At 42.9% G+C, this 27799-nt stretch overlaps 1 protein-coding gene across 6 annotated transcripts in view; it reads left to right on the top strand.

Moving 5' to 3' along the window:
* Positions 1-23566, top strand: part of nfixb (nuclear factor I/Xb) — a 138158-nt gene extending 114592 nt beyond the window's left edge. For 5 of the 6 annotated variants that reach the window (XM_080043746.1, XM_080043749.1, XM_080043747.1 and 2 more), the window contains 3 exons: positions 9200-9375; positions 12468-12559; positions 17105-23566. In XM_080043746.1, the coding sequence (XP_079899872.1) occupies positions 9200-9375; positions 12468-12539 (248 nt within the window). In that variant the 3' untranslated portion in view covers positions 12540-12559; positions 17105-23566. Of the gene's footprint in view, positions 1-4955; positions 5085-9199; positions 9376-12467; positions 12560-17104 lie in introns of all 6 variants that reach the window. The other variant, XM_080043751.1, reaches the window with a different exon arrangement.
* Positions 23567-27799: the final 4233 nt, after the last annotated feature.

Genomic DNA, 27799 nt, shown 5'->3' with positions numbered 1-27799 from the left:
ACAAAACAATATCCACTTGTGTGAACGTGTAATTATGTGCATTATCATATCCACGTACCACATTGTTGTGACACGCCACATGCATACAAACCCAGATTCCAAAGTGCTGTGAATTTGTCAGAGACGTACAGCTGAGTGCTCTGTCTGTTGCAATTTTGTTGTAGAGGCCCCCCCCCTGAGAGAGAGAAAGTGAACGATGAATGACGCAGATAAGGGGTCTATGTGTGTGTATGTGTGTGTGTGTGTTGAGTTTGCAGCATTAGCCGCTTCACCCAGCCCGGTTTGTTTGAACAGCGCTGTTTTGAGTGGCGTCCCACCTGCAGTATAGGCCCCAATTCAAACCCGCCTTTTGAAAGACAGACACATTGCAGGAAAAAAACAACACACGGCCCAAACAAACACCACTACAGGCACTCAGGTGTGTGTCATCATCAATGCACAAGGCACCTTCTGTCTCCGAGACATGCTTACTCACTAACACGCACGTTTACAAATAGCACACACACACACACACACACACACATACACATGCACGCACAACTAAATATAAGCTCTTTCTCTGATTTACATTCACACACACACACACACACACACACACATAAGCACACACACACACTCCACCAATCTGGAGAGGAGCAGCGTTCCGGTCCAGATGGCGCCTCCATGTGTCTACAGCGAAGGGAGCTACTGGGTTACAGCAGACATCTGTTCCAGCGATGGTGATGGTGGTGGTGTTGGGGAGTGAGGGATGAGGAGAAGAGAGGAGGGGCGGAGGGATGGAGGAAAGATGGAGGGAGGGAGGGAGGGGGATTGTTGAATGCCCTCCGCCTCTGCCCCGCTCCGCAGGTGAGCCTCTTACCTGAATGGAAAGCTCTGAGGCGTAGCAGGTGATCATGTAATTCATCATTGAGTCTGCCGTCTCCCGCTCTGCTCTGCTCCATCGTTCTCTCCCTCTCTTTCCCTGCTTGCTCCTGCTGCTCAGTGGTGTGAGGAAAGAAAACCCGCTATCAACTTTGTTCAATAAGGGGCTGGCTTTCCAAGTATTTGTGCTATCACAGAGAATTCAGGGCTAATTATTTGCTGTTATGGCCTCGAAAAACTGTGACATGGCTGTGGTGTTGTTGATGTGTCCTTGCTTTGCCTGAAGGATATTACCGGTACCTCAGTGTTTGTGAGTGTGCTAATGATGTGCAAGGTTTTCAGCACAACTCTGTTAATGTACTTTTTTTTTCTTTGCTTACACCTGTGTGTGTGTGTGTGTGTGTGTGTGTGTGTGTGTGTGTGTGTGTGTGTGTGTGTGTGTGTGTGTGTGTGTTTGTGTTTGGTGCACATGCTAGTGGACCAGTTCGGTGACAGTTCGGGGGTTTGTTTGGTCGCCAGCTTGTTAGCGCGGCAAGACCAGAGGGTCATGGGAGCAATTGGCTGCCAGTCTGCTCGTGCAGTGTGCCAGGAGCAGGACACAGAAATAATGTAGAACAAACAACTGTGTTTGTTTGTGTGTGTGTGTGTGTGTGTGTGTGTGTGTGTGTGTGTGTGTGTGTGTGTGTGTGTGTGTAGGCTCATACACACACACACACACCCACACACACACACACACACACACACACATACACATAAACACAGATTAAGGGAGAGATCAGAGTAACTTCTGTTAGCTTTATCAGACAAAGCTTTCATTGGGCATCTGGGCCTCATTTGCTGCTCCTCACTGAGAAAGCCACGCAGTACCAGATATTCCAGCAAGATACCAACTAATTGGGGGAATATCAGAGACTAAAAAAACAATATGTATAATTTAAGGCTGTTTAGACTTAATAAGCTGGTTATAATTGCAGTTGTACTGTGGTGGCACGCAGTCATCCCCTGTACGTATACCACAGGGGAACCGGAGCCAAACACAGCTTCATTGCAGGGATGCACTGTACCCACAACAAGCTAGGGTTTTGGTGTGTCTGTTTTTTAACAGTGTTGGCAAGGAAACCCAAATGCTAGTAGAAACAATTCTGCCCGGACTCTGTCTTTTAGCGTTGTTTTGTGTCACAATTTGCTTTATAACCTCACCGATGAAATCACAAGTTCTGTCCAGTCACACTCACAACATGTTACAGCGTGCTTCATGATTGAGATACTGACTGACCTGCTGTTGCAATGGTAAAAAGTCATATAAAAATAGTAAATAGTAGTATACTTAATTTTTTTTTGCTGTTTATTTCCAACCGATGTATGTAAGTCCACCATTGACTCTCTTTTTAGCTCTAATTTTGCTGTAAACTGCATTGGGGAGAGTGGTGAGAGTTAACCAAAAGCAGTAAGAGTTTGCAGGGCCGGAAAACCAAAATGGAGTTAAACGAAGCTATAAAGCTGTGTTAAAAGAGTGCTGCTTACCACCACTAGTGGATCCTTAGAAAATGTGCATTGCAGCAGCAGCAGGTTCGCTCCGCGTGCAATGAATTAAATAGGTCTTAATATATTACCAAGCAACATTCTAAACACGCCATCGGAAGTAAACTATCAGTGCCAGATGGATGACAAAGCCTACGCCACTAATGTTCTGCTGACTGTAGCAAATAGTTTGTACTTTTTATGTCCTTGAAACTTTTTATGAATGCTTTTTTTTTGTTTTAGAGTGTTCAGCTGTTTTTTCTACTCCACTTTTGTTTCTTTTTTGACTAGGCCTTGACTCAGTGCTTTGCGAAAAACACCATTATGATCGTCAATGATCTGCAATGCTACATCACTGATATTTTAGCCAAATATATAACGCATAACAACATTCTCACTCCTTCCCTCTGGAAAAGACATACAACCCGCCCTATGGGTTGAATAGTCTCTCTACAAAGTGAATCTTTTAATCTCCTTTTTTTCAAATACACATGGAAATAAAAGCAACGTATAATGTTTGCACCGTAAAAAAAACATTATTACTTTTAGCTCTCCTGTAAAATTGGTTTTAAAAACATCTGGCTTCACTCTACCCTGTGCACTCTGAACCTTGTGTGCCCGTAGGCCTCCATGGTTGTTATACAAATCTTACATTTTTTTATTCATGCGTAACCTTTTTGTTCTCCTTCTTTCTACCCATAAATAAAAAATATTTCTCACTCTGCTTATATATCCGCTCCTCCCACCTGATGTGCCTCGCTGAACATAAGTGGCGGCGCCCACCTTCTTTTCTATACTTAACGGTGCCCACACACGCACAGCTGCGCCCATGCTGCCAATGACCATTGTGGGTAAATAGTGATAAAACATTTCCCAGTGTGGCATTAAAAGAAAAGCTTTTCAGAAATCTGCTCTGTTAGACTTTATACGCTTTGCTCATAAAATCTATTTCCTCGTCTCTTTGGGCCATGTTGAAATTACCCACGTCTTTATTTGAGTGTGTTTGTTTTATATGTGTGAATATTGTGTCGTTCAGCAGTTTATGGGGCTCTTGCTCGCCGAGGTTGTTTATCATTGTATTCTTTCAACCAAATCTGGAGCAAACAAGACAAGAGTCCAGTCTGTTCCAGAGAAAAGTAATGAGGTCTGTGTGTCCACACTGATGTACTTCTCTGTACTTCTACTTCCTCATTATTCTCCGTTTTATGGATTCTTCTATCCAAAGTTTTATTCCAGCGTATATATTCAACATTGCGGTTACCGGCAGAGGTCAGATACCCCATTTGGCACTGGTCCTCAAACCCTGAAAGATCTAAATTGTGCCTTTGGACTACCATACATCAAAATAAATTCCCTCAGTGCCCGCCACACAAGGCCTTGATCACAGAAGAGAACCTCTTTCTTCTGTAGCTCTCACACTTTTGGCCATGTTTCTGGTCCGCTGGTGAGCCCGGCCTATACTTAGTGTGCCCGTTTTTACCAAACTGAGGGATATTTCATGCAGTCCTTTAACCTCAGCCGACATTTATAGACAGAGGGGGACACTTTAACATGTTTGTCTATGTGTGTCGGCCATGCCGTCACCGCTCCTCTCTGGCTTCCATTTGTCTTCCGCTCTCCCATCCAGCGTTCACTGGGCAGTTTGCCCGGTGCTCGCCAGCCGTGTGGGTGTGTGTGTGAGAGAGAGCTCAGGAAGCACTTCTTTATGAAATATTGACTGTCTTAAGGCCGCAGTATGTAATACCTGACGGTCAGATACGCAGAAGGGCACTACATCAGAGGACCCTGATGTATGTTTTGGCATGCTCATCTGAAGCTATATGTAGGCGCGTAGCTCATGCTGGCTTTGGCTTGAAAAGCACAGTCTGCCCTAGAAATGAGACCATCCAGGATTCCATTCATGCTACAGAGGCATCCTGACAAGTGCAGTATGTAGGTTGCTTGGCTCGTTTCTTAACAGTGTTCCTATAGCTCTGATATCATTGTGGTTTGGGGATTTGTCAGGTCTCAAAGAGGAGACATCTTTGAATTGATTTCAATGGTATGCCCTGTGAGCAAACCCAGTGAGCAGGACTTTGCTGTGTTGTTCATACACACCAGTGGCAACCATAGTAAGTCCGCCATTGCATTTCCCAGCTCTCCTCTCTCTTGACGCTAGCCCCCTAGCCTCCCGACCTCCCCAACGCCTCCCCTCTTTCCCCGGTCACCTCCCCTTTGCTCTGACCCCGCTGCTGCTTCCAAACATGGACCCTGCCCTCCCCCCGCCCCCCTCCGTCTGGCTAAACATGGTGCAGGCCGCTGACTGTACACAACGTGTAGAGCATTGGACAGACAGATTGTGAGAAACCCATCTGTATGTTAAGCCAATCAACAAATCAATGAATGAATCAAACGATCAGTCCATTGATTTTAATTCAATCATAATCATTCGATTCTTTGCAATCAAATTAGAAAAAGTGATAAGTTTATTTTTCTTAATTTTTTTAAAGTAGAGTCAAAGTAAGAAAAGCAGCCATGTTTGATTAAAACCTCGTCTCTGTTCTGCCATTTTTGTTGATCCCCTTTTTTGCCAGGACTCTCATCGCCTAGTTCTCATAGGAAGCCGGGGAAATTCGATTTCAGCGCCCTGTCCTCCCAGACGAGGTCCCCCCGCATGGCGTTCACCCACCACCCACTGCCCATGCTGGCAGGAGTGAGACCAGGTGAGACCAACCCAGCCCCTGATCCTCTCCCAACCCCTCACCATATCTCCTCCTACCCACCCCCCCACTTCTTCAGGGCCCCACTCCCCCTCCCAACCCCCCCATGGAGCAGAAGTGGGAGCGTTGACTTTGGGATAATGGAGTGGCTGGGATTTTTTTTTTACAATTGGCGGGCACCTCTGCCTCCTCTTCTTCCCCTTCTGACCTTGTATAGGGTTCAGGTCAACCTGTTGACTGAGCTTCTTGGGAGTCTGGGTGTGGTGTGTGACTTTTCTGGGTCTGTCTGGTGGATGGTTGGTGGTTGTATATATCTTGGTATATCATTTTGTCGTCTTAAGAGTGGAAGAAGAAGACCAGGGTGTTGTTGCTGCCTACTCTAGCACATCTTTTCAGTTGGTTGTAAGGCTGACAGTACATGCTCTTATTTTGGTATACGTCCTTGATTCATTGACTTCCTGTCTTGTCTTTTCACGCTCTGACGCTTGACACAATTTCTGACACTTGCATAAAATGAAGCCGTAAGGTATTCTCTAAAAGACGGAATAAACATATATAGATGTTGGACATGTGTTAACTGTCCTAAATGCAGCCAAACCAACTTCAAACACACTATTTATAATCATAAATTGTTAGTTGAAATATAAGATTGTATGTCTATTTAATTAGATTGTAAATACTTTGCAATTTCATAACATAAATAAAAAAATATATATAAAAAAATAAGTAATGACTGAACAGCAATATTACATTTTGAATTGTGGAATCCCTTGGGTAAAAATTGGAAGTGATGTTAATCATACCATTTGGCTCTACACCTACTATTAACGGTGCATCATTGGCACATGGAGTTCACTTTCCATTGTTAATCAAATAACCCAGATGATGTTATACTACTGATGTCATCAGCAGCACCTGTCTCTTGTCAAATCCCTATCTTTGTGCAAGTACAATACTAAATGACTGGAGACCCTTAATCTTGGCATTGGCTTCATTAGGCCACTGTTGGGCAGTTGCTGGGAATATGTTAACATGCACCATTAAAGCACAATATCAACCGACATGGTCAGGGCCTTAAAGTGGGTCCTTACTCCCCATCTCTGTATCACAATCTTGTATTCTTACATGGTGCATATATCTAAAATCCTATAACTTTGTATTTTCCAGAATAAGAATGCTATACTGTACACCTCTCACAAAGGGTGAGGAGAGGAGTGGGGCCCCAGCAAAGGTTTTATGCCCCATGACCCCAAGCAGGCTGGTCCGGTCCATTTAACAGTTCAAACTCAATCCTCACCCCATTGGGTACAACATTTTATTTTATTTATTTTATTTATTTTACTATTTTCTACTTGACTTTACAAATACTGATTGACTTGTTTTTCTTGGCAGAGGGAGAACTTAATCGCTCAATGTGGATGTCTTTGTTTGTACATTCAAGGGCACGTAATAAGGCGGTGAGTCTGAGTTGCTGTGTGAACCTCTTATCCTCCACCAGGCTGAGACACGCAGCTCATGATAAGATCTGATAATCAGACAGAGCTGAACGGGCTCCGACAATAAATCATCTTTTATCACATCGGCACAGAATGAAAAAGAGACTTTCTCCTCTTTCTAGAAAGTGCACGCCTGTGAATTCTCAAGTGAAGGAGCTCACTGGAGATAATTACCCATGTGCTTTAGTTCTGTAGCTAGGCTACATCAAAGGCTTTGTAAGCCACCAAGCAGATGTGAAGCAATGAGGTTGACCACCATGTCATTAAACCCTCCTCTGTGGTTTTTGACAGACCTTCTGCCTTTTTGAGATGTAGCTACAGCAAATCCGAAGTCCACACGTACACATACATGTTCATGCTAACAAAGTCACACATACCCCCACCCTCTTTGTGGCCAGAAGTTGTGATTTATACAGTTGTGATTTGTTTCTTTTTTACACAAACTCTGACAATGCACAACCTGGAGCGGTTCCCATGCTGGCGTGACAGTGCTTACCACATCATCATAGTTGTTATTTTAATGTGTGGAACACAAGATCCAAGAGGATTTAGGGGTTGGAGAAGTGGGATTGAGGAGTGTGCTGGGGCTAGCCGCCCACAGTGGTGGTGTGAGGAGGTGGTTTCAGTAGTGTTTGTCACTCCAGCCTCACTCAGCCATCCTCCCTCTACAGCAGTGGTTCTAAACCAGAGGTACTAGTGCCCTACTACTTATCCAGGGCCAGTGACTTTGAAAACTAAATGTATACCCGTCAATTAGCCATACTCAATTACAAATGGACCTTCATTCGCACTTACACACAAACACAACTTAGTGCAATTTAAAAACTGGAGCGCATGAAGAAAAACTGCTCAAACTCAACAATGCTAACCAATAAATAGAATAAAAAAGAATAAATCAAAAATGAACCAAATAAGTGAAGTGAGGGATAAACGGTTGAAGCATTTTGCTCTCGCCCCTCCACGGTAGTAGTACGAATGCACACTTTACCACACAGATGTCAACACTGACGCTTGGGGTTTATTAAAATGCATTAATGTCAATCAATGTTGTATTTTTACAGAAACAATACAATCCTGTTTTTAAATCTATTCAAACAAACACATTTGGCAAACGGTGGGCGGTGCTGGAGTTCATGTGACAGGGTTGCTGGGGTGAGGTGTGCATCACACATAATAGGGTAGGAAACAAGTAGAAAGAGAGGGAGAGAGAGAGAGAGAGGGTAGGGGTGAAGGGATTCTCTCTGATCCTGCCCCCCACCCCTCCCCATCCAACACCCGGCATCATACCCCCATAGTGTTTGGCCTTCACCCAGGCTCTAATGGGATTAGTAGGGGGCTAATAGAGGCAGGGAGAGAGAGCTCTACTGGGGAGCAAGGCAGCCTGGCATGGGAGAATAGGTGTTGCTGGGCCCATAGGCATAGGCCCTTGTCTGGGGGGTAATACAGTGGGTTTGGCACTCACAGACCAACTTCGCTCACACATACACAATGTATAAGATACAAGCACCAAAGAGTGTAGTGTTGGCAGCCCAACGTGGGCAGCTGGGGGGCCTGGATTGGATGGGGTGGTGGGTGTCAGACTGGCACAGCTAAGAGGAGAACAGGCTTTTAATACAAATCAAGGAGATTTAGTAATGGATATAGGTCTAACAGAGGGGGCTTTGTGTTTGCTTATAGAGCTCAACCAACCAGCTCCCCTCTCAGACATCACACGTATATTCAATTCAGTTTTGTCCAAGGTTCACCCATGTTCCTATCTTGTAGAACAAAAACCGGAATGCCTAGTTGCCCTATAAACTTATTAGCAGCCAAATGCTGATGCATTTTTCATCCTCGCACCTGTCGTTTACACATATACACACACAAGCTCTCTCTCACACACACACACACACACACACACACACACACACACACACACACACACACACACACACACATCATCATCAGATATGAGGCTCCAAATCCCATTAACAGAAAAAATATCAACTTAGACATACAGTGTGAACGTACAGAATTAGTTCTGAGAGAGAAACAAAATTACTCAGATAAAAAAAAACAGCTCTTCTATCCGTGGATGCCAAATAGCATCAACAGCAATGAATCACACCCTTCAAACAGAACCCAGGCGTGCAGGCATTAAGACTCTCTTTGGTCTCTTTGTGCTTTCGCTTTTTTTTTCAAGCTCCTCCAATCCCATTTGAAAAATCCAATGCTTGAATCTATTGAGTCTGTGCACATTCAGGTGTGTGCAATGTTTTGCGTTGGTGTCTGAGTCTGAATGGTGTTGACTTCAATTGTTATGTAGTCTCGGGTTGAGTGTGCACATTTGAAAAGCAAAGTGTGTGGAAATCTCCTCCATAAAAACGGTATAGCTTTAATGGAGTGATCATAAAACATCACGAGCAATGCCCATAATGGCTATTAACTTGAAATCAGCTTTTGTTGGAATAACAACATTCCTTTCATGTACGACATTCTAAAACCAGGTTTAAACTTCACTGCTTTGTTCAAACATTTAATACATATTTTCCATCTCTCAACATTTGTAGGTTTATGTCTTGTTCTCGCTCTCTACATCTGCCTCTGCTTGTTTTCCTTCAATACAAATGTCTCTGTTGGCAGGGAGTCCCCGTGCTTCAGCCTCGGCCCTGCACTTCCCGTCTCCCTCCATCATCCAGCAGTCTAGCCCCTACTTCACCCACCCAACCATCCGCTACCACCACCACCCTGGACAGGACCCCCTGAAGGAATTTGTGCAGTTCGTCTGTGCCGATGGCTCAGGGCAGGCCTCTGGACAGGTAAGGCTTGCTGACAGACACCTTAAAAAAGGTGCCATGTATAAATAAATAATAATTGAATAATAATTAGAATTTTGAAAAAACAATTTCCTGTTACAACGCTTTACATGTCAGAGCAGAAAGATACAGAAGTGTACAATTAAAATAAAAAATAAAATAAAGAATTACGGAAGAATTTTTTTTTGGTTTAAACTACTGAATCCTTGGTGTTGCAAATTAAAATACCACAGATTCCATAGCATTGGACTATTTTACTTTTAAAACAAACTGTCATTATTTAAGTGGTTTGAGTTCCCTTTTTATTATTTTTCTTTAATATTCCAGTCACTGGACATGATCTCTTCTTGGATCATGTTACTGACAGAATGTTATCTGATAGGACAGCTGGGTCTGATCCATATTTTCAGTCTTGATTGATCCTCACTTAGGATGTGATCAACTTCAAGAGAGATTTTTGAATATTGGACACTTCAATTATGTGAATTTGAAAACCTGAATGAAGAACATTTCTTTTAAAACAATTTAATAAGTAAAATACATCTTTGCTATATACTCAACTTTGAAAATTATGAAATCACTTCACAAATCTGTTATTGTATTCCGCACATTTGTTTGCGTTGCTCTTCAATGCGGTATAACTATAATTATTGAATAAATAATTGTATGAATTAATTATATGATATCATTACTTTAAGAGGACAATGCATGCCAGAAGCTTATTCTGTGTTGGTGTGTGTTTTACATACAGTATAGAAAAACGCACAGAAATACACCCCACAGCAACACAATTGAACACACTAGACATTTGTTTATTCAGTCAGTCTTCAAATCTTTGTATTGTCTTGTCAATGTCATTTTGCCGTTTGCTGTTTCAGACCCCGATTATCCCACTCCTCCCCCCTCTTTTTTTTTTTGCTCCACCCAACCCCCTAAGAAGTTAAAACCATCCGCACGAGAGTCACGGCACACCTCCGTCAAGCATACCCGTCCTGTGTTGTGTCACCGTGTTTCTGTTTTCATCTCTAGCTGTTTTTTTTTTTTTTTACAATTTTAGTTGGAGTTTGGTTGTTTTTGGTGCTGGTATCGTTTGGTGGTGTTGTGTTTGTGTAGACGAGTACTATTCTCCCATGGTTTTTTTGATTTCTTGCCATCTTCTGGACGATCCCAGTCAATGATTTGTTCACTTTCCTCCTCCACACCTCCTTCACCCACCACGGACCACCCACCCCTATGTGGAGCCTCTCACCACAGGCACTGGCTCCCACTCCTAATCAAACCTATTATTTTTCACACCTCCATAAAAAGATGCCGTCCACATACATCATTCCTTTGGTTGTTGTTTCCCTCCCGCCTCCGTTCCCTCCCTTACCACCATCGCCTCCCCCTCCCCCCCATGGATATTTTTTTGGGACCTGGCCTTCCCTAGCTACGTCCTTTTTTCATTCCGTGTCTGCGGCTTGTCGCATGTCGCCCTCCTTGACCCTATTTGTGTTGTCTGCAGCCAAACGGGAGCGGCCAGAGCAAAATGCCAGGCTCCTTCTTGCTGCCTCCACCTCCCCCAGTGGCCCGCCCAGTGCCCCTCCCCATGCCCGACTCTAAACCCAACAGCACGCCCCCTGACGGCGGACTCTCCTCGCCCACATCTCCGTGTAAGTGAAAACCCCTGCAGAGACCGTTCTCAAAACCAACAACAAAAAAACTAAATCTGAAAACCCCCAACCTGCTTCAATGAAAAAGACCTCCGCCATTGTTCGTCCTCCGACTTCTTGCCATCAATGTTCCTGTGTATTCCAACATCTCACCTCCCTTTACCCTTTGGAGAGGCTATGGAGACCCACACAGGATATATACTGTGGAGTTCAGTAGAGTAGGTCAAGATGTGTAACTTTCGTAAAATGGACTTCTCTGGTGCTCATCAGGGTTCCGTATTAGGGCCCCTATCAGTTTGACTGGCTGAACATATTGAGCCCCATTCCGTGTTGTCTGGTGTGTGGATCCACCAACCCAGTTTTTCTCTAGAGTTAAGCTTCCTTTCCTCCTCTTTGCTGGCCTCGTTAGCAAACCTTGCAACCAAAACAGAGACCTAAGGATATGTTTTATTAATATTGATAGAGTATTTACTTGTGAAGAGCGCAAATTTAGGGCAGTTAATTTACATGGACTCCAAAACATTCCTGTCAAAATTGGAACTTTGGTGGATACATTTTATTTGTACTGGAGTTGATTTAAGCTATTTTGGTGGGGTTTTTTGTTTGTTGATTGTTCGGCAGAATAGGGTGTGTGTGTGTGTTTTAAGGTGAAGCAGTAACGTCGGCACAACCACAGGGCTTCTCTCACAACACATTTGTCTTCCTCACCTGTGATTGGAGGGGCACTGGATGGAGCACTGTTTTTGTCCGTATAGCTTTCCTTAAATTGTATTGTTGCATTTTACTCCCCCCAGTCCAGTGTCTTTTATGTCTTATGTATGTTATTCCAGTTCCTAGAAACACACACACGTGTTGTGTATGTCCAGATTCTCTTCCTCTCTGTCTCTATCCTATCGTGTCCTTCTTCCCTTAGCTGCACGCAAAACAGACTCACATATGCACACAAGGTCCACACACTGCTGGAGTCTGTGGGGTACCTCAAACTGCCCTAAATTTGTCAGAGGCTTTGATGCCAGTGGGCTTTAAAACCCACCCTGACTGATCCTCAATGTCAGGATTCTGGTGCGCTCAATCACTTCCAACGGAGTTCATCAACGGGATTTAATCACTCGAGATCCAAGTTTTGCATACCAGATTTTGGCAGGCCTCTCTCTGTGGAGTTTTGATGACCTCAATGAAATATAGCAGTACTTACTATAGTCAATTCAATCAAGCTCAAGTCATTTATTAGAATTAGAAAACAGCAATTCCAGTAGGTTTACTGTGTGCAATAAGAAGTTGTAGTTTGACATTTGCGGAATGACACAACTCTTGTTTCCTCGGTGAAAGAGAGTGGTTTCAATCATCTCATTTTGAGCTTTGAGTTTTATAGGATGTTGGAAGTTTCTCCCTGTCTCTGTGCGTGCGCTGATGTCGTCTCTTGTTTGTCTTCTCTCTCCCTAGCATACTCCACGCCAGGCGCCACAGCTCCCAACAGGTTTGTCGGCATCGGATCACGGGACAACAACTTTCTGAACATCCCGCAGCAGACACAGGTAAGAGTTAGCTGCGGACAGCTTCCTGTGTGTGTGTGTGTGTGTGTGTGTGTGTGTGTGTGTGTGTGTGTGTGTGTGTGTGTGTGTGTGTGTGTGTGTGTGTGTGTGTGTGTGTGTGTGTGTGTGTGTGTGTGTGTGTGTGTGTGTGTGTGTGTGTGTGTGTGTGTGTGTGAAAGTGAGGAGGAAACTTTGTCTGTTTTGACTGTGATTACCGGTCAAACTCAGGAAACGTATTAACTGCGTGGATGAGCGCCAAAATATTTCTTATTCCCTCACTCCCTGAAACCTGCTGCTGCTGCCGGGTCTCCTCCGCCTCTCTTCTTTCACACCACCGATGTGTGTATTTGTACATCTGCATTTGACTGTACGTGTATGGTTTACCATATGCGCTCAACTGTTTATTTGGCACATATGGAGAATACCCTTCAGGCAGCGGGGCCTTCTCTCTCTCGCTGCCTTTCTCACTCCCTTATCCTCCCTACCTCTCCTTGCCAACCCCCCCCTTTCCTTGCCTTTTTTCCACTCTCTCTTTTTTAGCTTTGTCCCGCTCCGATCTGCTCTCCTCCTCCCTCCCTCCCTCTCATTAAATCTCTCCGTCTCTGCCTTGTACTCTCTCCCTCTTTCACCTTCTCCGTTCCTTCCCTTCACCACTCCGCGCCTCGTTCATATGCCTCCTCCATTACCACAGTACTTTTCTCATTAGTGTCCAACCACACCCACCTGGAGCCAGCTCAGCTCAGCTCCGCTCCTCCACACATGGAAACCATCTGAATCTACTCGGCTGACTCCCTTGTTTCTCTGCCCTCCCTTTCTTTTGACTTTTTCTCTCTTTCCATTTGCCCCATTCCTTATCCTGACTTTTTTTCTTATTCTTCTTCTTCCCATTGCCCTCTTTGTTACTAATGTACATTCAGTCTGAAATGATTCTTTTTAATCCTGCTATGTTGTACACAACTTACACTATACAAGACTACGTAGCCAAAAGCATGTGGACACCTGAACATTGCAGCCATCTTCAAATGCCGAACATCTTGTTCCAAAACCATGGCCAATAGGCGACATACCCGCGTAACAGCCTCCACTTCTCTGGTTTCAAGCTTTCCACCACATTTGGAGGCTTGCTGCAGGGATTTGCTTTCTTTTCAACCACAAGAGCATTATAGCGAGGCCGGGCACTGATGTTGGGCAGTAAGGCCTGACTCACTGTCAGAGTAACATTTTATCCCAAAGGTTTTTGGATGGGGTTGAGGTCAGGGCTCTTTGCAAGGCAGACACGTTTTTTTCCACAGCAAACTGAGTAAAACATTTTTCACAGACCTGGCTGTGTGCAGAGAAGGACTGACAGGTTGATTGACAGAAGGCCTTTCCCATTATTGTCTAAAATATCATTGAATGCTGCCTGCAGCATTAACACTTCTCTTTATTGGAGCCAAAAAAGGCCTCGACCAAACCATGAATACCCTACATCTAAAAGTAATAAACGTATATGGACAGGGGTGTCTACATACTTTTGGCCATGTAACGTGTCCATATGTGCTTTTCTTAAGCAGCTCCTTGATGTTCAATGCTTAAGTGAAACATAACGTCTGAAGTATGGTTTTACTTTCAAAGGCAGAACCAAAACACACAGCATTAATTGTTTGCATGTGGCGCTCAGAAAAAAATGTCTCACAGAGATTAATGATCCACTTAAAGAGTGATAGATTACAAGACAAAGAGAATGTCAGAAGTGTGTATGTGGTGACTGAAGGACAAGCTGGAGAGCCTGTCACTGACACACAGTGGGCTCCACATGCCCTCTAGTGTCCGATGTTAGACACTGCAACCAGCTAAACAAGATCCCAACGAGAGGGGCAGGAAAAGAGAGGGGAGATGGAAGGAACCAAACAGAGTTTCAGCCCTTATAGAAGTCACGTACAGGCTGTCTCGTTACCCCCGACAACCAGACATGATGTCATAGCCAGTTGATCTTGAATTTGAGAAGGGGTTGCTGAAGAGGGGGGTGGGGGGGACAGGAAAGAAAAGAGGGTGGTCACTGTCTGCTGCCAAGGATTTAGTGGGGGTGTTTCACGGGAGATAGATGGATTCTGTGTGTGTGTGTGTGTGTGTCTGTGTGTGTGTGTGTGTGTGTGTGTGTGTGTGTGTGTGTGTGTGTGTGTGTGTGTGTGTGTGTGTGTGTTTGTGTGTGTGTGTGTGTGTGTGTGTGTCTGTGTCTGTGTAAGTGTGTGTGTGTGTCTGCTTGTGTGTCTGCGTGTATGTCTGTGTGTGTGTGTGTGTGTGTGTAAGAGCAAACACAGAAGGAGAGAGAGAGAGTAGGAGAGTAACTAAGAAGGGAGAAGTCACAATGGCCCTGGCCCTGCTGGGACGGTGCCCAGGGGGAGAGAGTAGGGTAGCTGAGAAGTGCAGGGCGCAGAAGGGGGAGAGAGAGAGAGAGTATTCATGCGACCTGTTAGAGTCTAACAAAACAAAAGGCTGCTTCCCTGGAGGCCACAGAGTAGTTTCCAAGGCTTTGACTTCTAGAATGTTGGCGCACCAGCCCCTTTGCTGCCAGACTCCGCAGGCCTTTAGCGAGGGCAGCCAAACGACGGCGACGGTATGATGACCCATTTCTGCTCCCTGCTCACACTGAGCTAGAGAGAGAGAAACCCCGACGTAAAGATGGTGCAAGACAGTGACAGGAAGCGCCAGACTGCTGCTATCCCCCTGCCGCTGCTGCTGCTGCTGCGTCATTAGTAGCCATTCACTGCTGCTCGGGCCAAACTAAAACACCATGCCGCACTTGGAAATGGATAGAATTGACGGTAGTAGATAGCTGGGCTGGTGCACGACTGTTGTGTCACTCAGTGTTTCAAAAGAACCGTAGGGAACCTGTAGTCATCACATAGCACTGACTGAGGCCTTTTCAGGGGGAAAGATAACAAGGACAGCGAACAGGAAGCAGTGTGTTGGTAGTGTCTTAGTAATATTTTCTTCTTATGTATATTTACACATCTTTCAGCCATAAACTGGTCATTCCACCACGTTGGTCCAGACTGAAATATATTCCTATTTGAGTGAAGTTTTCCTTCACAGACATCCCTAATGCTCCTCTAAATTATGCACAAGTGGTCACCAGGTTTTCGCAAACGCCTCTAAATAATACGATACCCACAATCCTATTCTGCCCAAGCCTCTCCACTAAGGAGAAGAAACCTGTCGGATTGTCATTAAATTCATTGCAGTTCAAAACAAAACTGACTTTTTTTATGTCCATAGGCTTGTACCTCTGAGTTGAAGTACAGAATACATTAGAGGGCCACTTTATTAGGTGCACCTGTATAAATTAAGATTGAAATGTGTTTATAATAATCTTCCTCCACTCATGTTTCTACGTGGGGTGGACAAAGTACTAGAAACACATTTCAGTTGAACGCGGTCCAGTAATAATAAACTAATTACGAAGCAGAATTAGCACCTCTCTGACAGGGTCAACAAAAACTCAATTTTTTCTTGCATTGAATTTCATTAGATTGTACAGGTGTACTTAATGAAGGGGCCACTTGTTTTTCCATACACATGTGCTTTCTCGGCTTGGCTCAACCCATCAGCCCAGCATGGAGGGGTTTTACGTATAGTTTTGTAACATGGTGCTGTTAATCTTTCTGCCTTTACTCAGAAAAACGGCGTTGGTAGCAGGTTGATGAAAGAAGACGCAGTTTGAGGCAGATGAGGAGGTCTCAGGAACAATTCTTTTATTTAAGCAACAAAACTCATCCTGCAGTCAAAACGAAGCCAATAAAAAGTTAAAGTGTTTGTAGCCAAAAAACTAATAGAGGTACATGCATAAAACCAAAAGCTATGAAGAGTTCCTGTAAGCTAAATGACCTGTCTCCTCCTGCATTGTGGTGGCCTTTAACCTGCAAATCTAAGTGAGCTGATTGGTCCTTAGGTCAGTAAGCTCCACCTCGCCTAACTCCTGATTGGTGGACCCTAACTAACTCTGACCTACACTGTTCAGAGGACATCCGTGTTAATCAATCCCTAGAGGCGATATCCCGTGGGGCGCTAAGAAGTCTGATTCAGTAACTTTAGGACAATCCCTTTAGCCAGGGGCCAATAAATTAGCTGTTAAATCTTAACCAGGCTGTCCTAAATTGCCCGCACAAGGCAGTCACCCCGGAGTCTCCTTTGTTGTGTGCAACTGAATGATCTACAAAAGTTTTCCCTAAGGGCTTCCTCAACTAAGCAGTTCACGTTCCTATCCTGCACACACACATGCACACGAGAGCTGCTCCTGGCTCCCCTTATAGTTAATTATGTATGTAATTAAACAATCTCCTGATCACCAGTAATCTTAGAATGTGTCATAACGAAATACACTACAATGGTTTTTGGTGCTAATTATTCCACCCAGGCGAGTTTCATGTCCATTACACTCACCAAATCACCAGTCTGTTCATCTGTATTCCAGGGTGTTTTCAGTTATCTTCTCCCCCCAATTGTGTATGCATTTGTACTAACATGATGTCATTCCCCCGCCCCCCTCTTTTTCCTTTTCTTTTTCAGTCTTGGTTCCTCTGACAAGATCTGTGTCCAAACCAGCAACTAGAATTCTTTACAATCAGAAGTTGAAAAACAGAGAAACAAACCCGTGGGACAATAATAACTGTCCCCCCCAACCCACCCACCCACCGACCGGCCCTGACAGTACCGTCTCACCCTGATACAAAACATATAACCCAAGCAACGCAGCAGCAGCATTACGCTTTTTAGAGGAACTCTGGACTCATTTAACCAGTCAGAGGGAGGAGACTCGTTTTCCAGCAGAGATGGATAGATGGAAAGATGAATGGACGGACAAGAGGATGCCAGGATGAAGAGAAGAAGGGGGTAAGGGGGACAAAATGGCAGCGAGCAAAGGGCATCTCTCATGAAACACCAGCAGTGACGCAAGACGGACCTGAGGGACGGAATGCGTTGTATAAGGAATGGCTAAGAAATATCAACTGTCCAACAACAACAACAACAAAAAACACAGATTTAACATTTTTAAGCTCCCAAAAGCTTCAACCACAATGAATCCACAAAACATAAAGACGCCAATTTGGTTTCCAATGAAAAGCTGCAGTCCGTGCTCCTGGTGATGGCTGATGTCATCACCCAAAAAAACAAAGTCCAATTGACCAATGCTTCTCTCCCGTCTGAGTGACCATTGACTCTTTTAAAGTCCCTTTTTTTTATTACCCTACTACTAACTAGAGAGAGACCATGCCAAAACATATCTCGATTAAGGGTTGCACTAGACGCTGAATCAATTAACACTAATCTTAACGATGTGCACTATTTACCTACAAAGGCATGGGGGAAGGTAAACCAGACTTGCCTATTAAAAGAGTTTTAGAGAGAAGGGGGTGGGGGGAACAAGGTTACAAGAAGCCTCCGCGTGTCCTCAACCCCCCCCCCTACCACCGTTCAGTTCGACAAATCATTGGCCTCGGCTCATTCTCACACACACACACATACCCCCGCTCAACACACACTCGCAAAGATCTGTGCCATGACCGCAGCAACGATTGGAAACACACACACACACATGCGCAAGTTGCCCAGTCAAGACCTTTTTCTAGATTGTAGTATTCTTAAGTGGTGGTGTTGTGTTATCATATGTTCCATTTGAATATGCACACAGTAAGCCCAATGAACTCTAGCTACCTATTTGATTAGACGTCCAACCATGATGGCACACACACTGAGTAAATCGCAGTGAGTGCAGCATTATACTGACAGTTTTCACGACTATAGACAGCAGCTATTGGTTCCACCCCTTATGCCCTCTTGTAGTGTAGATGAATGATTTTGTTATCTCTTGTGTGTTATCTCTTATTTGAATTTTATTCCTTTTTTGGATTTGTACTATTTTATAATTGTTTTGTATTTGAATGACAGCACCTTATAGAGAAACACAGTGAGGAGTGGGATGTTGTTAGCGGCGTAGACAGGGTGGTTAGCTGACCTTGATTCAAGCAGTACACGCAAAACCTTTGAGGAAAAGCTGGGACGTTTTTTGCTGGGACTATGCTCATTCGCTGTCTGACGGGGAGTTGGATGAAAAGTTTGATACCACTTATGTCTGTAAGGTAAAAGAGACGCTATAACGAGCAGGTGATTAGCTTAGCTTTGCATTAAAGGCTGGAAACAAGGGGGTGGGGGGTAGTTTATGTGGTAATCATGTTACATGTAGTTTGTATGATTTTTAATAAGGCTAAGTGTCAAAAACAACAAATGGCTTTTTTAAGTGGGATTTGTTTCCAACCAAGAAATATTACAGAACATACATCCTGTAATTAGGGCAAATTTTAGTGTAAAAACTATTAAATAGTTAGCTTAGCATAGCATTCAGACTAAATTCAACCATGTTTTAAAGAAAGACATTGGTGGGCTGTGTTGCTTGTGCTTAGCTAAGCTAACCAGCTGAATGGGGATAGAGTCACATTTAACATACAGACTTGAGAGTGGTATGGATCCTGTTATCTTACTCTCTCACAGGAAGCAAATAAGCATATTTTCCAAAAATGTCAAACTTTGACAGGGTTTGTTTGTTCTCAGTGCCAGATGAAACCTATTTGCCACTTACTGTACTTTAAGACCACACAATGCAGGGTTTTTGACAATCACAGGAAGCTTAATTCCTGGGGAAACGTATACCTGCCGAAACCATACAGGTCAACATAAAGCTGAAAAAAGGCTAGCCCCATCTACTATTTGACCCGGCAGACAGCTGGTGATGACTGGTGGTGGTATATGATGAGTGATAGATAATAACCTGAACCAAGGAGAGGGAAGGTTGCTGAAGATGGGACCCAGAGTAAAAAGAGAGAGAGTAGCTCTTCTTTTCTGTCTCCCTTAAAGTTTACCCTGTTGTTTACACTCCCAGACGGGCCGCGGCTCCAAGAGCACAGCGAGCTACACTGTGGAGCAAAATGAATATGTGACATATCTGGCGGGTTTTTTTTACGAAGAGAGGGAAACGAGGGCCTCTAAGGCTCGCAGCAGGAGGATCACCCGCGTGCCCATTTTTGTCTTGGTGCACATGATCAGGAAAAAAGGATATCGGCCGCTATGGTAACCCCACAATCCTGCCCCCTAAACACACACACACACCAGCACTCCCCCCGCTAACTATTGTGAATCGACGAGCCCTTAATGATCAAAAACTGCACTAAAACAATCATGCCAGCCAACCTTGTGTGTTTCTTGTTTGTGAGAATGACAGTTAGACGGACCGCCACCACGGGTTTGTTTGAAAAACCAGTGGATGTGTCACTGGGATGGAAGCGCGCACGTATAGAGAGCACAGATCGCCACTTCTCAAACACACCGATTCTAAGAAAGACCACTCACTCACTATTTTACGCAAAAATACGTCCCCCTGTGCCCCACTGAAATCAAAGGGAAGTCTTAAAGAAAATTAGACAATCTGAAGAGGCCTTTATGCTTTTAATCATTTTTTTTTATGTCGTTCGCCCACACATCTTCTGACCAGATTCAGTTAAATTCCTGTTTCAAATTTCAAAAATCACCCACTCAACCTCACAAAATAACTGGACTGCCTGGCCACGTTCTTCACTGCAGGGAAACGCATCATAGTTGGCCAACCGACTGGCGACCATCTCATCCGCCTCGTAGAGAGAGAACTATTAGCTCTGCTGAGTAACACGATAACGATGGCTAAGGTGATTTATTTTCTAATCTATGGAAGTGCCTCTGTATTCCCATTATGCAATTTGTCAAACATGAATTCAGGTTCTTTTTTCTCACATATAAGCTATAGTGAATGGTGAAAATTTTATGTCAGGAGAGGAGAAGAAGAAAAAAAAACACAGCTCACTAGATAAATCGCAAGCATCTTTATATATAATACACATATATATTTATAGATATATACTTTTTTTTTATTTGCAAGATAAGCTCTGTGGCAGTCTAGTTATTTTTTGAAGCATGGCGTATACATCGCACAGTCATAGGATGCATCTGAGTACCAGTCTCTAAAAAAAAAACCCACACCACACAAAAAGAAACCCCCATGGCAAACACAACAATAGAAACATAGACGGTGATGATAAATGTAGTTGAGGATTTTAAAAACAAACAAAAAAAAGAACAGATTAGGTTTTGTTGTTTTTTTCTTTCTTGTTTTTTGATGGGAAGTATTGTTCTTGAAACTAAATGATGTTGATTGAGCCATGTGCAATGCCTTGGTAGAGGAATTGTGTTTGTTTGTTTGTTAGCGATTGTTTGAGGGTGTCGCGAGAAAAAGAGGGAAAACCCCTCTACGATTTGTTTAATTTTGTTTTTCAAGTCCACATGCTCTGGGACTCTAAACACGAGGGCGGAGAGAAAAGAATCCCAGTCTTTGTAAGTACGTTTTTTTGGGGGGAAATTGTGCTGAATTTTCCTTTTTTTTTTGTTTTTGTTTTTTCTGTTTTGTTTTCTTTTGTAAGAAAAAAAAACGTCATTTCTAATGATTTGTTTTCAGAATGTGGGAGGGCTGAAGGAACAATTTTGCAACTCATAAAAATATATATCACTTTTGAAAAACTGGTGCTTTCCTAAAGAATAAAGTACACTCAATCTCTATTATACACAAATAATAAACAAAAATTAAGTGTTATCATTAATGCAAAAATTTTAGGAAGACATGCATTATTCTATTTCTCTTTTTTGTATTTACCGATGAGGGGGGAAGGGGTTCATTGTATGAAAAAAGGTTGTTTGTGACAAAAGGCATTTTTCCCCCCCAACCTTTACACCATAAGCAGAGGAACAGTCATAGGGGGGAAAAAACCATGTAAAATCCTAACTTTTTCCTGGACTATTATCATCATTGTGTCAAACACAGGTGATCTGAACGCTGGGACTAAAAGACAAGATCTTCCCCGACTGTTGGGAGATGCACAAGTATTGGATTCCCATTTTAAAAAGAGAGAGGGAAAAAAGAATTTCAAGTTTGGACAAAGTCTGGTGAGATTTTTTGATTTAGTGTGAACATCCAGTCTGTTCAGATTGAATTTTGAATTTAGCGGCCTGTGTCTGCTGTCATCAATTCAAGTGAACCCCCCCACCCCTCCCCTTAACTCCCCTATCCTCCCCCTCAATCCCCATCTCCCACTGTAAATGATTCTAAATATTTGTTTGGTGACGTAGTGTTATAGACTCAGAGCATCTTAAAGGTTGTCCCTAAAAAGTGCCTTTTGTTCACAGATTTCCATCTTGTAATCCTGAGTGCTCATCTCAAAAGACGAAAAAAAGTCCCCCTCCTTTCAAACTTCTATATCTTTCTCTTCCTCTTCTTGGAGCTTTTTAAAAGCCGTATACATAGTACTAAAGGAAAGTGGTGTGATTTAGTTCCTCTTTTTATTGTTGAATAATTAAGAAAAGCATAAAAAAAACGTGAAAAAAAATCTGTCTTGCTTCTCTTCCTCTGTATCTTGTCTTCTTCTGTCTATCTTGGACACTGGAGTAGTCTGTAGCCGCGTAACCCTCTCCTCCTCCTCCTCCCACCCTTCCTTTCCCCTCCTTCCTTTTCTCCTTTCTCCCTTTTCTCTGAACGGCGGGGTAAAAAAAAAAAAAAAAAAAAAAAAGAATTAAAAAAATACGCAAAGTTTTTTTTTTTGTCTGAGCAGAATGCAGTTAGCTCACATGTTATTCTTGTCTGTACGCTTCACATTGTATTACCATACCCATCTTCTTCAGCTTCTCCATTCAACAGCTAATGTAAGTGAACAAGTTACACCACGGGGCTCTGGGCTGTGCTGAGGATATGGAGGGGGGCGCGGTTAAATTTTTTTTATCCCCCTACCTCCTGGGAGCCGACAAATTGACTCTGGTTGGAGGGAGAAGAGAACTCTTTTTGGGAACTTTTGGGTTTGGAGAGTGGCGAGGGCTTATAGCCAGAAGGACGAGTTTAGGGAGGTTTGTTTGTAATCCTTGTTTCTATCTATATTTTTTTTTTATAATTGAATTGGAACTTTTTTCTTTACTTTTTTTGACATTGTTACAGCGTATCTTAGGCAGCAGGAAATCGTGCTGTGTCGAGACCTTTGATTATGCACCTTTCTACTGGTTGAATGAGACCAGCTATTTAAAAAATAGTATTAAAAAAAAACTGAAAAACAACTCGAAGCACCTTACTAAAAAGCGGACCGGTTCCACAGCACGGGGACTGAAAGGCTCAGATTCAGCACAATCATGAGAGAGGTTCCACATCGCTTCACGATATATTCTAAATAATCGATTCACCGCCATTCTAAATCGCAGTGTTTTACGATAAGACATGTTGACCAAAGTGATATGGTTTTAAAAAAATAACTCTTAAAGAGGACTTTGGCGACTACAACAGAGAAAGCACCTTTTTGAAAATCCACCAGCAAAAAAAAATCAAGTGAATTTTGAAATTACATATATATGCAACTTTTTATTTTTTTTTCCGTCATCGAAGCAAACAAAGCCAGCAGCAGTATTATCAATCAAGCCCTCGACAAGGGAAAGCGCCACAGTTGAGAAGCCATATCAGAGACGAACAGGCTGCAGGGAGCAGAGAGAGAGAGAGAGAGTGTGTTTTTGTGTGTTTGTGTGCGCGTGCTTTGTCAGTCTCCAGTATCTGCCCCCTGCACCGTTCAAAGAGCCCAGTCGGACCCTGTGGCCAAACCGTCCGCCTTTTTATTTTTTATTATTTTTTTCAACCTCTTTAGTTTGTTATTAAGACGTTTTGTAGGACGCTGGGCCGTAGCCGGGTGTAGTCTTGAACCTCCCTCCTGGCTGGCCTAACTCTTCGCCACTTCCCCTTTAAACTGCTCCTCTTCCTCCTCCACTCAGAGCTGCGTCCCAAACCTCACACGCACCCCCCAGAGCCCATGGTGAAATGCATGTGTTAATTACAGTTTCTTTTCCATAATAATAATAAAAAAAACACAGTTTGAAAGGAGCAGCCCCTTTACTTGATTGAATAAAAGGATGTTCTTGACTGTACCATGCATATGTCGGCTGTGATTATTCCTGTGTCGTTTCAGTGGTGGGGACAAGACATGGTCTGGGGGCCTTGGTGGAACAAGCACTTACATACAAGTTTTAAACATAGATCGTATGGTTTTAATACATTGATTTAAAAAGCGCACAAGAGATGCTACAAAGTGTCATAAGATAACATGAGAGAATATAGTCAAGCAATAAAATAACTATTACAACAAGGCAAGAGCGAGGCAATATCAATAAAGGTGGAATGTTAAAGCTATAATGTGTAACTTCTGTCGCCCCATGAGGAATTTAAGTTATTACAACAACAACACTGGCGGAGCATCTACCTGAGGTAAGCCTTTGGAGAACGTGCATGGATTGTACCTTCCACTGTATGTCTAGGTTTTTACTTAGCAGTAGAATCAACAACTGAAACCTTTCGTGGCCACTTCTGTAGTTCCTGCGCTAGTGTCAGGGGGTGACACCAGTTTGTAAACGCTTCCATACTGAGAAATATAGAGAGAGATTTGTGGAGCTGATAGGCTTAATCAACTATGTATCAACCCATTTGGCAACGGCTTGAATGTAACCGTATTTCATTTACATGAAAAGTAACGCAATATAGCTTTAAAGTGGAAAAACAAGGTAATAAAACAAATTGTAAACAAATGCATACAGTAATGTATTTAAACACAAACGGGCGCATACAGACTTGTAGGCCTATAACATTAGGACATTATAGAAATGCCATCATGAATGAGTTTTTAAATGTTTTTTTCTAAGTGGACACAGATGTTGAGGTTCTAATCTACAGGAAGTGCATTCCAGACTTTGGGGGCCCTGGCGGCGAAAAAGCTTGATTCCCCTCCGGTCACAAAATTGGACCTGGGAACAGCAAGATGTAGCTGATTGGATGAGCTAAGACCATGTTCAGACAGACTCATAGGACCCGGATCAGTTTACTGTTTCATGTAAATTCATTGTAGATGCAAAGTAAGTGTTAAGAAAGAACATATCATAGTTCATTATGGCTGTCGGCATCTAACAACTCATTAATATGAGATCGTTTTTATTTAGTTTAGAGTACATGCCTAACCACTAGTGTAAGGAATAGATTTTTTTAAAAGCCCAGTTCAGCCTGTTCCTGGATTCTGTAGAATATATTAAGACGAAATTCACGTTTTAAAGCTGAACCAATTCATATTTTTCATATATGAACAATGGGTCAAATTATTATGTTTTATGTGAAAGTGGTGATGGAGTCCCTAAGAATCGGTCAATTACCCCTCAGCACTCAGGAGCATTTTAGAATCTTTAAGCTCATTGTTTTGGTTTTAAGGGCCTGTGACTTTACCGCTTCGATTCAGTCTCTCAGCTCTCAAACTCACTGCACACACAGTACTAAACATTAGCCAAGGTTAGCGACTATAGCTGATGAAAATATGAAGTGTTTGAAGTTAAGAGCCATGTGTTCCCAGGAGTTGGTAGAGTGCATGCTAATGTTGCTACGTGTCTGAATGGATGTGTAAACAAACAGCAACTTTATCATATGTTAATAGTTGTTTGTTTTTAGATTTAAACAATCACTAGAGCTTATAAGTTAGCCTATCTATAGTGTAACTAGAGGGAGAGAGCAGTGTCACAAGGGGAAATAAATTAGCTCTCAGTGAAAACTCAAACAATAGGCCTACACTGTCATACTCCCATTGCTACTTTTGCATTGTGAAAAAAAACTTTGGATATGGCAAATATAGGCCTACATATTTGCTCAGATACAATTCATTTGTGACAGCTTTAAAGGTGCTGTAGGCGGAATGGTTCTTTTAGATAACTTCCTGTCAGTTACTGCAGTTAGCAGTCCCCTCGCTCGTCCCTACGTCACCACATTAATGCACTGCGGTCTTCAAGCAGCGAGTTATCTTGTGTCATCTCAGATCCATAAGTGTGATAAAACATGATAAAAGTAAAAACCATCAAAACAGACATTGGGAAGGATTTTTACCTGCTCCGCCATTGTAGGCGCATACACATTCGCCCATCTGTTGCTCTGGCGTGCACCGGCAGTGAGACCATGGAGTGTATGAGTGAGACGAGTATCTGCTTGTAGCGTTTTCTTTTCTGATTGGATAAAAATTTCGGGATACTCCAATAAGTTTATTTGCCGATTACATGTAAAGCAGCTGACTGAGATATCGGCTTTATGAAACGCGCACATTATGTAAGTGATCACTGTATGAATAAAGAGCGATTTTACACCAAATATTAACATAAATAAACCGCTTACTTCACCTTTAAGGTTTCAAAGGTGAGCACATAGTCAATTGCGGCGGCTCGCCCATATAGAGGGCGATAGGGCGCCGCCCTCCTTGACCCATACCAGCAAAAAAAACTAAAATATAATAATGATAATAATAATGATGATTTTTTTTATTTATAATCATACTGTTGGGTTTCAATACAGTTTTTACCTGCATCTAAGTATGAATATCATTGTACAATCAGCGTCTGTGTTCTGTACCATCACTCTGAGGCGATTTCGGGCTGTTTTTTTTTCAAACTGCAGGCCTCGCAATCTTTCTTTATAGGTCAATGCCTCCATGGTCAGGTCAATGCATGGGTCAATGCCATGGACCTATAAAGAAAGGTCAATGCTTGCAATGCAATCTCTATGGGTTCCGGGAGTGCTTGCCCCAACGTGTTGTCGTCATACGTACAGTAAACAATGAACCAATTACAGTGACTGATACAGACACATGTCCGGTCTGCTACCCAGAGCGGTCATTTTCAAGACCAACACAGATAACTTTATATCAACTCAGGCTGGGCTGGCAAGCTACTTGATCATGTAATAAAAAGGACTAGGTCCTTCCCAGATAAAATGTAGCCATCAAGCAAGTATCTACCAAGATGGATTGGGAGATGGTATAACCGCGGATTTTCACGGGGCTCGTTTGAACGGATAACGAGGCTAGCAGGATGCTAAGGAGCTAACGCTCTGTTCTGCTGCCGCTGCATGTTGAATATGGACTGTATACTGGCTTTTGACCCATCCTAATGGCAGCACAGACACTACATGGACAACTTCGGGTGTCACCCCATGCATCATCTCTCAGAAAAGGTAAAACAAACATTAGACATCAATCTGCATATGGACGAGCCAGCGCCGTTCAACAGCTGATCCATACACTGTTTACTCTGACAGCTGCTATCACCGTCCGGCATAAACCCGCCTACCAAGTAATGGTGCTGTAGACACAGTAACCCAAACCAATGTGATGGTTAGCACTGTTAATGTACTAGCCTCCATATGCTATGTCAGCATCCATTTTTGTTTAATCAGAACACAACTGCTGCGCCTAAAATAAAATGTTATCAGATTAAGTCAATCAGATTATTCTGATTAATTTTAGAGCAGGTCTCTTCACTTTTAAAGGAAGCCTATCTGAGGAGCACACTGGTAAAGGACAATGTATCTGTGATGGCCACAGCCGGATAATTTAATCATTTTAGAGCTAAAATAATTTTATTCAAGAAAAACAAATTTAATGTCCAAAAATACTGTACAGTACAGTTTGTCTGATGTTGCCTTATAGTGGTTATTATGCCAGATGAACAGGAAAAACAAACTGTTAAATGCAATATGACATCGTCATATTAGCTATCTGATTCAGGTTAATTTGCCCATTCAATGGGTCATTTTAGCCGTCATGGCAACACTTGATTTTATTGTATAAACCTTTCCAATTGATCGATTTATTGATGGAGTTTGTCTTTGTGTCATTTTCACAGTTGGTTTTTCCCTCTGAAGTCGATACATGCAGCTAAACGGGAAATCACCAGTCGTTAATATGTCACATCATACAGTAGCCTGCGTATTGGCCATAGGTGTTCCCTGCCTTTATCCATTGCATGCTGGCATAGCAAGGTTGGATGAATCCACTAGAGGGCAGTGTTTGCTTTGTACATTCAGATTCAGGATGCTGCTTCTAATGAGGCACAACTAGTCACAAGGCCTGAAAGCCTGCTGATGTTCAAAGGTGCACTATGCAATTTCAGAGGAAGGGGATATGTTTACATTTGCAGAGCCTGCAGTTAGCTTTCAAAAACACTTTCTATACTTCTTAATTTTGAATTTTCTGATCATAAATCAGACAAAATTAGGCACCTACAAACAAACGTAAGCCTAGAATTCTTTTTTTAACAAAACTGTTGGGGCCCTGCTTACGTTGAGTAGCTTTTAATGTAGCT

The sequence above is a fragment of the Ammodytes marinus genome (assembly GCF_949987685.1).
Source record: "Ammodytes marinus genome assembly, chromosome: 16".
NCBI lineage: Eukaryota > Metazoa > Chordata > Actinopteri > Uranoscopiformes > Ammodytidae > Ammodytes > Ammodytes marinus.
This window is presented reverse-complemented; position numbering and strand designations above follow the sequence as displayed.